This window comes from Molothrus ater, chromosome 2 (genome assembly GCF_012460135.2).
Source record: "Molothrus ater isolate BHLD 08-10-18 breed brown headed cowbird chromosome 2, BPBGC_Mater_1.1, whole genome shotgun sequence".
Taxonomy (NCBI): Eukaryota; Metazoa; Chordata; class Aves; order Passeriformes; family Icteridae; genus Molothrus; species Molothrus ater.
Window position 1 is genome coordinate 40,170,662 of NC_050479.2, and position 12,517 is coordinate 40,183,178.

Here is a 12,517-nt window from a genome sequence, read left to right on the forward strand (position 1 = left end):
AGGGCTGGATTCAACATGAATATAAAAGAATAGAAACCCTTAAAATCCATAGAGTAGAGTAGTCTGTGTCATCAGACTTTCTATTAGGAATTTGTAATCCTTGTGGTACGAAGAAGTTGGGAGCAGTAGATAACACTTTGATGTAAGCAGTATCCAAAAAAATGTGGGCTTTTTCCTGAGCAGTACTGTAGCTGTGATATTAAATGACTCTGAGAACAGTGAGTCATGAAATGTACAGTCTTCTGGATGTAGTAAGAAGTGTCAATATTTAATTTTGTGTAATTTCCTATGCTGGAAGGAGAATGCTAAAACTTCAGAAATGCATTTTTCTACAAGCTTATCCTGTGAGCAGTGTTTTTTACATTGGTGACAACTTTTTAGTGTATTTACTTCTGGATTGAAACAAGTCTTGAAAGTTTCAAGTATACAACATAGTTTCATCTGAATAACATAATTGTTGTAGTTGATTATAGTGATATTGTTATCACTATTTTCACTGTGTATTTAGAGTATAACTGGAAGTCTGAAGTACATGAGGGAAAAATAATTGTACAATGAGCAGGCAAAAAGCTTTATAGTGCTACACTTAATACTCTATGGTATCATCGGTAGAGTTTGAGTCCCGGTTCAAGGAGCCTCATTGTCACCTTCTCTGTAATGTGAATGAGAGAGGAGAAGAACTTAACTGCAGTTTGCAATTATTCTGACCCCTGAACATTGCTTCTTGATTTACAAGCCCCTTAAATATAAATTATTTAGCTAGATTTTTTCTGCCTTACTAGATAATGTAATAAATAAAACATATACTCGGATGTTTCCTGCTTATGATATCTGATAAAAAGATGCATTTCTATGTGCAGCAAAATTATTTCTATAGCAAGGATTATGTTTCATTACTGTCCAACAAAGACAGAGCTACTAGGGTGTTGTAGGACACTGGCATACCCACCAACACAATCTTTAGTTCTTATTTGTTACTTCTTGAATGAGTACTGTTTATATTGATAAAGGGATCTTTTTCAGCCTTAGTGTCTATTTTAATTTTTTTTTAAACTAAAGTTGGAGGTTTTGGACCACAATTCCAACACAAAAGAAGCAAGTTATGTAATCATTGATTTATGCAGGGCCTTGACAATGACTTGTTCTGTTTAGGAATGTTAGGAATTAGCTACACTTAATGTAGCTCAAAAAATATTTAAATAAAAGTACTTGGACATGGATGTTTTGATTTCAGTTTTCAAAAAGAAAAGAGATCATGACCCTGCAAATGAAACAATTTCTGTCAATGTCATCAGCCTCACACCACACGTCATTTAGTCTCTTCACACAAAAGAGAGAATCTTTAGTAAAGGTTGTAAGATGTAGAGAAGTAAAAGAAACTGTGCAGTGCCAAAAAGCTGAAGAGCACTTACTGACCAATATTTGTCAGAGTGTACAAAGTCATTGATGAAGATAATATAGGTGGTGAGTGGAAAGAAAGAAATTATGAATGAAGAGGAGATCTTTTAAGCTAATTGGCAAACTACCAAAAAGTAAGAGAAAGGAGTTCTGATTGTGGAAACTTAAAAACACAGAGTAAGGTTCTGATGCCTGGAGAGCTGAGATTTTGAAGTTGCTGAGGGAAGGAAGGAAGGAAGGAAGGAAGGAAGGAAGGAAGGAAGGAAGGAAGGAAGGAAGGAAGGAAGGAAGGAAGGAAGGAAGGAAGGAAGGAAGGAAGGAAGGAAGGAAGGAAGGAAGGAAGGAAGGAAGGAAGGAAGGAAGGAAGGAAGGAAGGAAGGAAGGAAGGAAGGAAGGAAGGAAGGAAGGAAGGATGGATGGATGGATGGATGGATGGATGGATGGATGGATGGATGGATGGATGGATGGATGGATGGCAATTTCCTCAATGGTGAAAGCAGTTATTACCATGATAGTTACAGAACAGTAAAAAAGGGTTTTTTTTCCAAGACAGGAAGGGCTGATAATGCAATTAGTATATGTGAACCATCTGGTGTCTGCTTTGGAGAGGAAGATGGGTGAAATTAAAAGATTCCCTCTTATTCTTACTCTTGGTTGTTTATTGCAGTATATAAAAATATTAATGCGTTAACTTAGAAGCTTTTATACATGTGGTTTATGTCATCAAAGACTGCCTTGCTTGAATTTCAATAATAAATGCTAGTTCATGTTTTCATATTTTCTTTTAAACAAATGATCTGTCATGCTAGAAAATGAGAAAGTTCGAAAACTGTTTCCTCTCTCCCTGTCAGGTTATCTCTATCTTATCTAAAGTAAATTTTCTGATATACTCTAGTGTTATAAACCATGTTTAATATTGTATCTGAATTAATTTCTAGCTGTTGAGAAACCAGAGATTTTCTGCCTCCTTTCATCATGCAGTGGAAACAGTTGTTAATATGCTAATGCCACACATCACTCAGAAGTACAGAGACAATCCAGAGGCCTCAAAAAATGCAAACCACAGCCTGGCTGCCTTTATAAAAGTAGGTACACAAGAGATTCGGACTCTGTGATTATTCTTTCAATAATATTGCTTCTGTAGGGATGTTATGGAATCTGAAAGCCAACTGATACAAAGCTGAACATGCATAAAGCCTTTTAAATATAGTTTTATGTCCATGTTAAAATGCTTTGAAGTATGATTTGCATCTTCTGTAAACAGGATGACATGTATTCAGAAATTTGGTAATTTAAGAAATGAATTTATATTTTATTCAAAATGTATTTTGATTTTCCTATTTTCTTCTTTTAAAAATATCATTTGGGCTGCCTTCAAATCCTGCAATAGTTTTCAGCAGTGCTTTGTTTGAATGCATTTTATGTGGAAAGACTTTCAGTGTCTTTAATTTTTCAGCCAATAATATCTACAAGGGATAAAAAAGGGTGGAAACTGAAATGGCAGATAAAACTTCTAGTGGCATGACATTTTCATTTCTGTCAAGACAGAGTTCTTTTCAAACTGCTTTTTATTTGTGATTTATGATCAGCACTCTTAAGGGAAAATTTGGTATTCATATGCAATATATATATTGTATAAATGTATATATATATTTAGTTGCTTTTTTACTGTTTTTTATATTCAAGCTGAAATATCAATAATGTGTTTCAAAAATAAACTTATTAAATACAGAAATATAATTACTGAATGCAGAGACAGTAGTAAATCAATTCTATTTTGGTTTTACTTGTTCTCCCTAGAGGTGTTTCACTTTTATGGATAGAGGCTTTGTTTTCAAGCAGATCAATAACTACATCAGCTGCTTTGCCCCAGGAGATCCAAAGGTACTCAGTGTTTTTAAACAAGCTATTTTTAAGTGTTTTCTCTTCTTGATACATGGGGATAAAGTCCTGCATTAAGTCTCTTCCCAGTTACATTAGAAGTCCCTGCTCTGTGCCTATAGCTTTTTTTTCCATCAAACCACTTTTTTCCTATTTTGATTCCCATCTTCAGGTGCAATTTTGTCACACTAGAGTGTGTGAATCAGAGGAGTAGTGGGGTATGGGGGTGCCAACTAAGCAGAAATTTTAAGCATGAGTGGAAGAAGTCTGAAGTTGGGAGAGTTGATCCTGAATATTGTAAGCTACGCGTACTGGAGTGGGGAAAGCATGTATCAGATGCCCAAGGAGATTCTGCTGTGTGTCCAAACTTTTCTTACATCAATACATAATAGGGTTGTAAACTTTGGACAATGGGAATAGTAAATAGGACCAGTTGTTAAGTATGAGTTATTCTGGATTTATTTGTGCTGACATGTGGAACTTTGACAGGTCTATATCCAACATAGTGCAAGACTGAAATGAATCACCCTTTTGTGTTAGAAATTTGTTTTTAATATGTTATTCAAATCACTGCATCCGTTGTTTAACTTATACTTTCTTTTTGCAGGCTCTTTTTGAATTCAAATTTGAATTTCTTCGTGTAGTCTGTAATCATGAGCACTATATACCACTAAATCTACCAATGCCATTTGGAAAAGGCAGAGTTCAGAGATACCAAGGTAAATTCTTCCAAAGTAGTAGAAGAATTTATGTTTCTTGTATGTCAGCTTTTTATTATTAGATGTGTACACTGTGTAACTTCAGGTCTGTGAGATGATGGAAATTGAAATTGTTAAATACAAGTCTAAAGTTTCAATCCTTTCATTGAAAGTTAAAGGAAGTGCTTAGGTAGCAGAGTAATCTTTCCAAAGAAAGACACAGTAAACTTTTTTCATATATTTATTCAGGTTTAAAGTCTGAGTAGGTCTGTAGCTCAGTTTTCTACTTTGGTCATGTCAGGCCTTCCTTTCTCTGGAAGTGCTAGTCCTTCCACAGCTGGTGTCATTGCAGGAAGTTTGTCCATCCCAGGTGCAGAATTTTGCATTATTCCTTATGGAATTTGATTGCTATTTCTGTAGAATCTAGATTCTTCTGAAATGCAACTCTGCCCTTTCTGCAAATGGACTGTACTTGTCCACAAGCTTCCTGAGGGTGTATTTCACCTCCCCTTTCAGGTTGTTGATGAAGTAGTAATAAGTAGGATAGTCCTTGGGAAACTCCTCTTGCAGCTGTCTCCAAATAGGGTACAAACCATTAACCTCCACCTCTTGAGTGATCCAGATAGTTATTTTTCAAATTTGGGTGTCTCTTCACCTAGACTGAAATGTCCCAGCTTGGATACAATGACCATGTTAACATCTGCTATTCTCCTCTTGTAGCAGACTAGTCTTAAAACATGATTTTCCCAGGGTAAATTTATTTTGGTCATTCCCAGTCACACTCTTCTCCTTCACTTGCTGAAAAATGACTTCACCATGGCTTAACAAAGGTGATAATGAGCAGTCTTCCAATAATATCAGTTAACTCTCTCAGCATCTCATCTGGTGGCATGGATTTGTGTGGCTGGAGGTCTCTCAGGAGATCCCTGACCAGATCCTATCCACTGATCTGATTGTCTTTCTTGAAGATAGTTTCTGGAATGTTAAGGCCTGGGTCTCATGTCAGAGAAGGATAAAGTGACAAAGCTATGGAGTACTTCAGCCTTACCCAAGCCCACTGTCTTTAAATCACAATCCCCATTTAGCAAATATCCCATGTTTCCCTTATTCAGGGGTTTAATGCTAATGTAGTGGTAAAAGCTTTTCTTGTTTTTATTGATGTCCATTACCAGTTTCAGCTGTATCCTGGCACTCTCCCTGAATACTTCTGTATTCCTCCCTGAATACTTCTGTATTCCTCTTTTGTAGCTTGTTCTTGCTTCCACTTCATGGTTCTGGTTTTGGGGGTTTTTTTGGTTTTGTTGTTGTTTTTTTTTTTTGGTGTGTGTAGGAGCTCAGTCATGAAAGTTCTGTGTAGCCCAGCTGGGTTCCTGGTACATCCAGTCTTGTGCCAAAACAAGTAATATGTTTGCTATTGCTTCTGTGGCTGTGGAGACACATTAATTTCTTCCAGGCACTGAACTACAGCAGAAATCACTAAACAGAAGCAAGGAAGGTGCTTTTACAAGGAACAAGTAAACCTCTCTAACATATTCTTTGTAGAATAGGCTATTTTTTCTGAAATATTTATTCAGCAGACTCTACTAGTTAGTAAAGTTGAATATCACTAATTAACACTTTTCTCAAGGTTGAGCAAGATAAAGCAAAGATTTGAGACCACAAGCTGAAGAGCTGCTTAGAGCTTCTTTCTGTCTTTGGCTTTTTCAGCCTTTGGAAGTGTCTTGGATAATAACACTGCATAAATATTTTCATAGAAAAGAGAGACTATGAGCTGCTGGCTTAGGGAACCTTAGAAAATAGCAAAATCAGAGAAGACAGTGTTTCTGATTGCACAATAAAGAGTATAAAATGCTCCCTGGGAGCTAGGAGTTCAGCCAGGAAAGAAGACCTTTATGAGAAGTGTTTCTGGCTCTGTTTTGCTGTGTTGAGCAAAAGATATCTCAGGTGATGTGGCTGGCTCTTAAGAGTGTTACACTTAAGAGGAATGCCTGTAGAATGTCTGTATAATGGCTGTGCTGTCTCAGATCTGCTTCTTTCTGACTTAAGGGATTGCCTTACTGAGAGGGTTCTTTGGAAAATGAAAGTGCTTTGAGGTTAGCATCTTGTTTTTGATCACTGTATTGAGCAATGACAGTGAACATGAGAAACTCTTCTACACCTCCTCAGCTGACATTGTAAACATATATATATATATGTTCTAATGAATGAGCCCTTCAAGCTGAAGTTTCTCTAAAGATGTCATATACTCAGTACATAAATAGACTGGATTATTTTATTACACAAAAGGTACTTTAAAGAGGGAGCAGTTTGACTTTGCTGTGTCTGATGTGCTGGGTTTTACTTCAGCCTTGATTGATAAATTGATTTAAATAACCATTCCTTATGTTAAATTTATATTTTGCTTTCAGACCTTCAGCTGGACTATTCATTAACTGATGAATTCTGTAAAAATCACTTCTTGGTTGGACTGCTTCTAAGGGAGGTGGGCAATGCCTTACAAGAATTCAGAGATGTGAGGCAGATTGCCATCAGTGTGCTCAAGAATTTGATGATAAAACATTCTTTTGATGATAGATATGCTACCAGGGTAAGTCTATTGCTATGCTAGTAGTAGAAAATAATAAAGATTAGGTGAGCACACATACAGAAAGTTTGTTCTTTCATAGAAGAAACCCTTGTTAATTTTCAGCAAAATTATTTCTGCCCAGACTGTAATGAAAACTGTATCGAGACCAGTCTGCAAATTCCATCTTTTTACCAAATTAAATGACAAAGCACCTTTTAATATAATTATGTGTGGATTTGCATTTTAGCACAGTGTACTCTTCCTGCTGTGCTTAAAGTAATCAGATTTTTATGAGTGTGTTTCAAGATCTTCATTTCATAAATATTAGCTCTTAATATTTTGAAGCTGTCCTTCCATCATCTATTATTTATGAAGTGGGTATAAGAAAACTACAAGTCACAGTGGTGAATTTTGAGTGATTTTTAATTTTCTGACTCTTTTTAACATCAGCAGTGCTGTAGAGAAGCCAAAAAAATTGTAATGAAAGGTATCATTAACTCATGGAGCTAACATAATATTAATTTACTTGGTTAGTCTTACTGAAATGACATTAGTTTTGGAGTCTTTCTGCATTTTATTCAGACAGTAAATAAAATTTGCTGATCTTTTGTAAATTAGAATGAAATACAGTGATGATCCCTGCTTTTGCCATTTATGAATATGAGCTCTGGCTTGGCAAATATTTATTAAGTGCTTTTTTTTTGCAATTTAGGAGTGAATAGATTAAAACTAGTTGATGATGAAAAAAATACAACTGTAGTGTTTTAATGAACTGTTAAACTCTATTTAGGGCCATCAAGCAAGAATAGCCACTATGTATTTGCCACTCTTTGGTCTGCTCATAGAAAATGTTCAGCGGATCAATGTGAAAGATGTGTCTCCGTTTCCTGTTAACCCTTCCAGCAATGTGAGTGACAATTTCTGTTTGGAATTCTGAATTGTTTTTATCATAATTTATTGGTAACCTGTATATGAAACACTGCATACTCCTGGCAAAAAAGGAGCTTCATAAGCTTCAGAATTCTGCAATTTTTCAGCACAGTCAGCACTGAAACAAATGGACCACAGAAAGATTGTTAATTTTCTAGAAACTAGAGAAAAACTTAACCCTAAAGGAGTGTGATTTTGAAAGAGCTATAGTGCAAGAGGGCTATAGGAGAATTAATTAAAATGCAATTTGTGAAGGGTATATATTGATATGGCTGCACACAGCGATTGAAGCTAAGATTTAATTATTCATGTATTTTACTTCTGTCCTTATCTTGTTGTGTTCCATTTAGTATTAAGAAAAAAAATCTCCCAAACTCTTCCAACAAGATAAATATTTGAGTGTTTGAATTAAAATAATGTGAGTCTTTTTGAAATATCTATTTAATAGAGTTTAAAATTCAATTGAATACTCATTTATTCAATGTTTCTGAGGTGTCTTAAGTTTTAAGGTATCCCAAGCTTATGCAAATATGTGAACATCTCCATTCTTTTGAGCATATTTAATAGAAATTAAATTTTAAAGAAGAAATACTTAACAAATATGTCTCTAGAAGACATGTCATATTCTCTAAGTCCTTAATGTAGGAAAATAATCATTTAATTTTAATATTTAAATTTCCTCTCTCTTCCAAACAGAGCACAAAGGATGATGCACCAAGTTTGCCAACTGCAAGTCAGTTGGTAACACCACAAAAATCAGGAAACACATTGGATAACAACCTTCCTAAAGATCTGTTTGGTGTTATCTCTGGCATTGGTAAGCACTTAAAAAAAGTAAAATAAAATAATTAAAGAGGAATTGTTTAATTTTTTCACTCTGTATGTGAAATCTGACTTTGGGATCTTTTGGGGTTTGCTTTTTTATATGAAACTAAAGCTATTTTCTGGAGCAGGGCTGCTTTTTTTCTCTGTCAAAGGTGATAGTTAAATAGATATAAAAAATCGGAAAAGTTTGTTGGTTTTTTTTCATTAAATAGACATGCTTCTTCATGGAAGTGTGTATGTATTGCTACATGTGTTTTTTATGCATGTACATACATAGTTGTACATAAGTCTGTGTGTATGTACTTAGTCACCCTAAGACACATATATACTTTGCTGAAATTCTGGAATAAGTTTGTCGTCATTAAAAATAAGTAAATGGAATTAATTATTTGCCTTCTTAAAAAATATATGGTGATTTTAAAAGTCTGACTGAGCTATGGAGTGACTTTGTATTTATTGTTTGAGATTTTTATGTTGTTTGAGGTTGTGGTTTTATTTTTTTTTAGCTTCCCCATACACCACATCAACTCCAAATATTAATAGTGTGAGGAATGCTGACTCAAGAGGTTCCCTTATAAGCACAGACTCAGGAAACAGTCTCCCAGAAAGACACAGTGACAAGAGCAATTCTCTTGACAAGGTAACAAAAAACAAACCAAGATAAATCCTAAAAGTGTATTTCTAAAATTTCATCCTAAGTCACATAGAAATTAACTTCTCTGATCTCCATTGTGAATGGGCTTTCTAGAATAACTTCAAAGCAGTATTTTATATAAATTTTTTGCAAAATAATTAGCTTGTGAACTCCTTTTGCATTGCATTTACCTAGTTGTTTCACAAAAAATGCAAACAGATTTCCAATGTAGAGACAAAATCAAGCAGTTGTTGTTTCCTTTGCTAGTGAAAGGCACTAGATGAAGTGTATTGATTGTTGCTTGAGAGGATTGAATTCCAGTTAGAACAGCTTCTTTGATTTTCTGGAGATCATCATTCCTTCCCTTTCTATGCTCAGTATACTTGGCATTTTTAAAACTTTGAAAAAACCAGTTTTTGTGCTTTCTCTGGGCGATTTCTTTTATCTTAGTTTGACTTTTCTAAACCATTTCTTTAAAGCTGTTACAAATTAGGAGCTCTGGCTGCGGTAGCTCTGAGGTATTCAGTCCTGTCTTTCTCGAGTTTGTGTCAATGCTGATCACATTTCATTTTCTTAGCTCTGGTTGTGCAAGTCACAACATGTTGACTTTTTCCCCTTGACTCTGACATGCCTTCGTGGGGCAGAGAGAGAAGCTTCTCAGAAGGCACTCTGCTCATGCTTTGCGCCCAGGCGGAGAAGAAGAGGAAAATTGTCACCCTCCAAAGAAAAAACGTGTTACTATGGATTTTTCACTTCTGACAATCCCAGCTTTGCCAGAGAACATTTTGCATACTACTTTCTCTCTTCAGTTACAAGAAGTATCTGATTTTTGTGCTTGGTATAGTTAAGCTTCTGAGTGAAGTGTGTGGTCAGTAGTTTTGCCGCTTCTTTGCAACAGTTGAATCTCAAACCCAATATATGCAATTTGACCATGTAAAATATGTTCAAATGTCAAACCTGGGGTACATGCACGTGATCTAGTTCAAGCATATAAAAAATACAATCAGTTTCAATAACTGCAGAATTTGAGTCTTGGGGTCTTTGATAGAACTGAAAGTTCTTCTTTGGTGTTGACCAAGGTAATAAAGAAATATCTTGGTATGCACTGTTGCTAAATGGCAATGCTGTCATCTCTTACTTAGTTGTTATGTTGTTAATTACTAATGTGTAGTGTTTTCACCAAGTAAAAGGGTTTTCAAAGGAGTCAACAGCCTTTGAAAATTCTACTCTGGTCTGCCAACTTAGGTAACAGAGGATTTATGTTTTGCATGCTGTTGATATTTTCCCCAAATAATCCTGGCTTCTTATTTGTTGCTTTCTGAACTTTCTTTCTAGTAGATCAGTTGTTCAGTGCATGTTATCTCCAAGTTTTTGCTCATTGCTTGATATCATTATAGTGAAGAGACATGTTTTTGTTCTAATTTTCTTTCAGAATCATCTCTAGTATTATGCTTGTGGAATCAGAATAGACTGGAAGTATATCAGTTTCTATTTCAATATGTGTAAATTTAGGTTATTGACATGATTCTAAATGAAATAGCTGTAGTCCTATTTTATCTGTGTGTATCTTCAACAGTCTTAGTGGGATTATTATCTAGTGCTCTGGGCAGTTTCTTAGAGTCTTGGAAACACAATTCTGTTTCTGCTTGTCACCCATTGATTGCCTGCTATGGCATCCAAAAAGCTGTAGAGCAGCACCTCCTTGTTCACCAGAGATATTTCAAAATAAACAGTTTTTGAGGTCTTTTTGAGGTCTTTAGAATCTGCAATAATTGAGCTCACAGAGGTGTCCACCTCCTCCTAAATTACAGTAACTTCTGGCTATTCATCATACTTTCCCTGTGCATCCATTCAATGACTAGTATGTGATTTACACATTTACTGGTATCAGATTCACAGATTGGTTTAGGACAGGAATTCTTTAATGCAACAGAATGCATAAAAAGGGCTCAGCAGTCATGGTTGCTTTGAAATGTTCCTTCATGGTTAGTGTGTCTCCTGCTTTCAGGTAGGAGTATGCCAAGAAGTGTTGTTTGAATGTCACTTCTTGCTTTGTTTGTGAAACCAAGTGCTTTTCTCCCTTGAGGCTACCCTTGTATTTGTAAATTTTTTATAGTAGGAGTTGTACAGATCAATTATACCAGACTGTTGACTTTACAGAAAATGTATTAAGTGTCTGGTTCATTTTCCATTTGCATAAGTGGCATATTGGACGTGAGAATTATGCACTATAAGGGGCATCATTTATACTTTAAACAAAAGTTTATACAGTATATCTATAAAAGCTTCAGACTGAGGATTTTGTAACACTATACTGTGTGGAAATCATCCTTTTACAAGTCTCTGCCCAAAGTTCAGTTTATATATTTTTACAATTTTTATTTTTCCTTTTTTTTTTGGTGCTATACATTTTGCAAGACCAATTATAGAGCTTTTATCTTTTTGCACAGATGATGGTATTGTGGGTTGCTGATAAACTTCCCACACGTGTAGGAATTACATTAAAAAGTGAAACAGGGAAAGGGTTTTGCTTTTGTTTAGGTTTTTTTGTTTGTATGTTGGGAGAGGAGGGGAGGGGAAGAGCAAGTTACTTAGTAGCAGTTAGTCTTCCAGAATGTATATTATTGCCCTTTATGTATGTTTTTCTTGAGGTTCTTATATCTTTAAGTGGAACAAATTTTGTAGAGGCAGTCCTGTCTACAGTTCAGCAGAAAGTCTCTTGAAAAGCAAAGGAGAATATATGTATCACCTAACACAGTAGCATTTGGTTTTCAAGTATTCAGTCTAAGCAGAAGGGGCAGGCTTGATTTCTACAATGTGAGTACCTAGGTATAATTAACTTGTTCAATAATCACTCCTAGGCGACTTTCCCTTTTGCTCCTAGGGGAAAAAATTATACCTAGAAGGAATTAAAAACAAGCAAAGCAAAGAGGCCTAATTTGGTATACTTATTGTGTGTAATGTGTGTTTTAGTGACCTGTCTCTATATGAAACACTTTTGTCTCTGTTCTGAGATCCTTTTTCTGCTGCAAGAATTATTAAAGCAATTGAAAACAATTTAGTTTGTTACTAGTTTAAGAACTCTTCAGCCAAAATACATCTGTTTGCTTTTCAGAACCAGCAGAGCAGCACTTTAGGAAGTTCTGTTGTTCGATATGACAAACTTGACCAAGCAGAGATCAAAAGTCTGCTCATGTGTTTCCTTCATATTTTAAGAAGCATGTCAGATGGTAGGTAATTCCTCCTGCTTTTTATAAATTCAAAGTCATTTGCTGGGTGTATGCCTGTTATTTCAATAACTTCTCCAAATCAGCAGAATATAGGTGTAGGTACCATGATGTGCTGTGTTTTACAAATATGTGTGATCACTCAAATTAAACTCTGTCTGAAACCTTGTAAGCATTAAGTACTCATTATTTATTCAAAGTGTGAGGTCAACTAAAGGACTTTTTAAGAAAGTGAATATTTGTGTGTGATGGTACAGTTTGGTTTGTAAAACAGAGGTGAAGAATAATTCATTGTTCTGTAAAAGTGTCTTGGGCTCTGTTCTGCAGAACTTGCTGTATTACAAGGAACCAAATTATT

General features: G+C 35.3%; 1 protein-coding gene across 19 annotated transcripts in view; it reads left to right on the forward strand.

The window, feature by feature from the left end:
- The window catches only part of DOCK9 (dedicator of cytokinesis 9), a 113,935-nt gene that overhangs the window by 74,225 nt on the left and 27,193 nt on the right, over positions 1 to 12,517 (forward strand). For 12 of the 19 annotated variants that reach the window (XM_036393508.2, XM_054514132.1, XM_036393550.1 and 9 more), the window contains exons 28-35: positions 2,337 to 2,483; positions 3,199 to 3,282; positions 3,887 to 3,998; positions 6,386 to 6,564; positions 7,334 to 7,450; positions 8,170 to 8,290; positions 8,805 to 8,938; positions 12,048 to 12,162. In XM_036393508.2, coding sequence (XP_036249401.1) covers positions 2,337 to 2,483; positions 3,199 to 3,282; positions 3,887 to 3,998; positions 6,386 to 6,564; positions 7,334 to 7,450; positions 8,170 to 8,290; positions 8,805 to 8,938; positions 12,048 to 12,162 — 1,009 coding nt within the window. Of the gene's footprint in view, positions 1 to 2,336; positions 2,484 to 3,198; positions 3,283 to 3,886; positions 3,999 to 6,385; positions 6,565 to 7,333; positions 7,451 to 8,169; positions 8,291 to 8,804; positions 8,939 to 9,576; positions 9,751 to 12,047; positions 12,163 to 12,517 lie in introns of all 19 variants that reach the window. The other 7 variants (XR_008508255.1, XM_054514125.1, XM_054514128.1 and 4 more) reach the window with 1 other exon arrangement.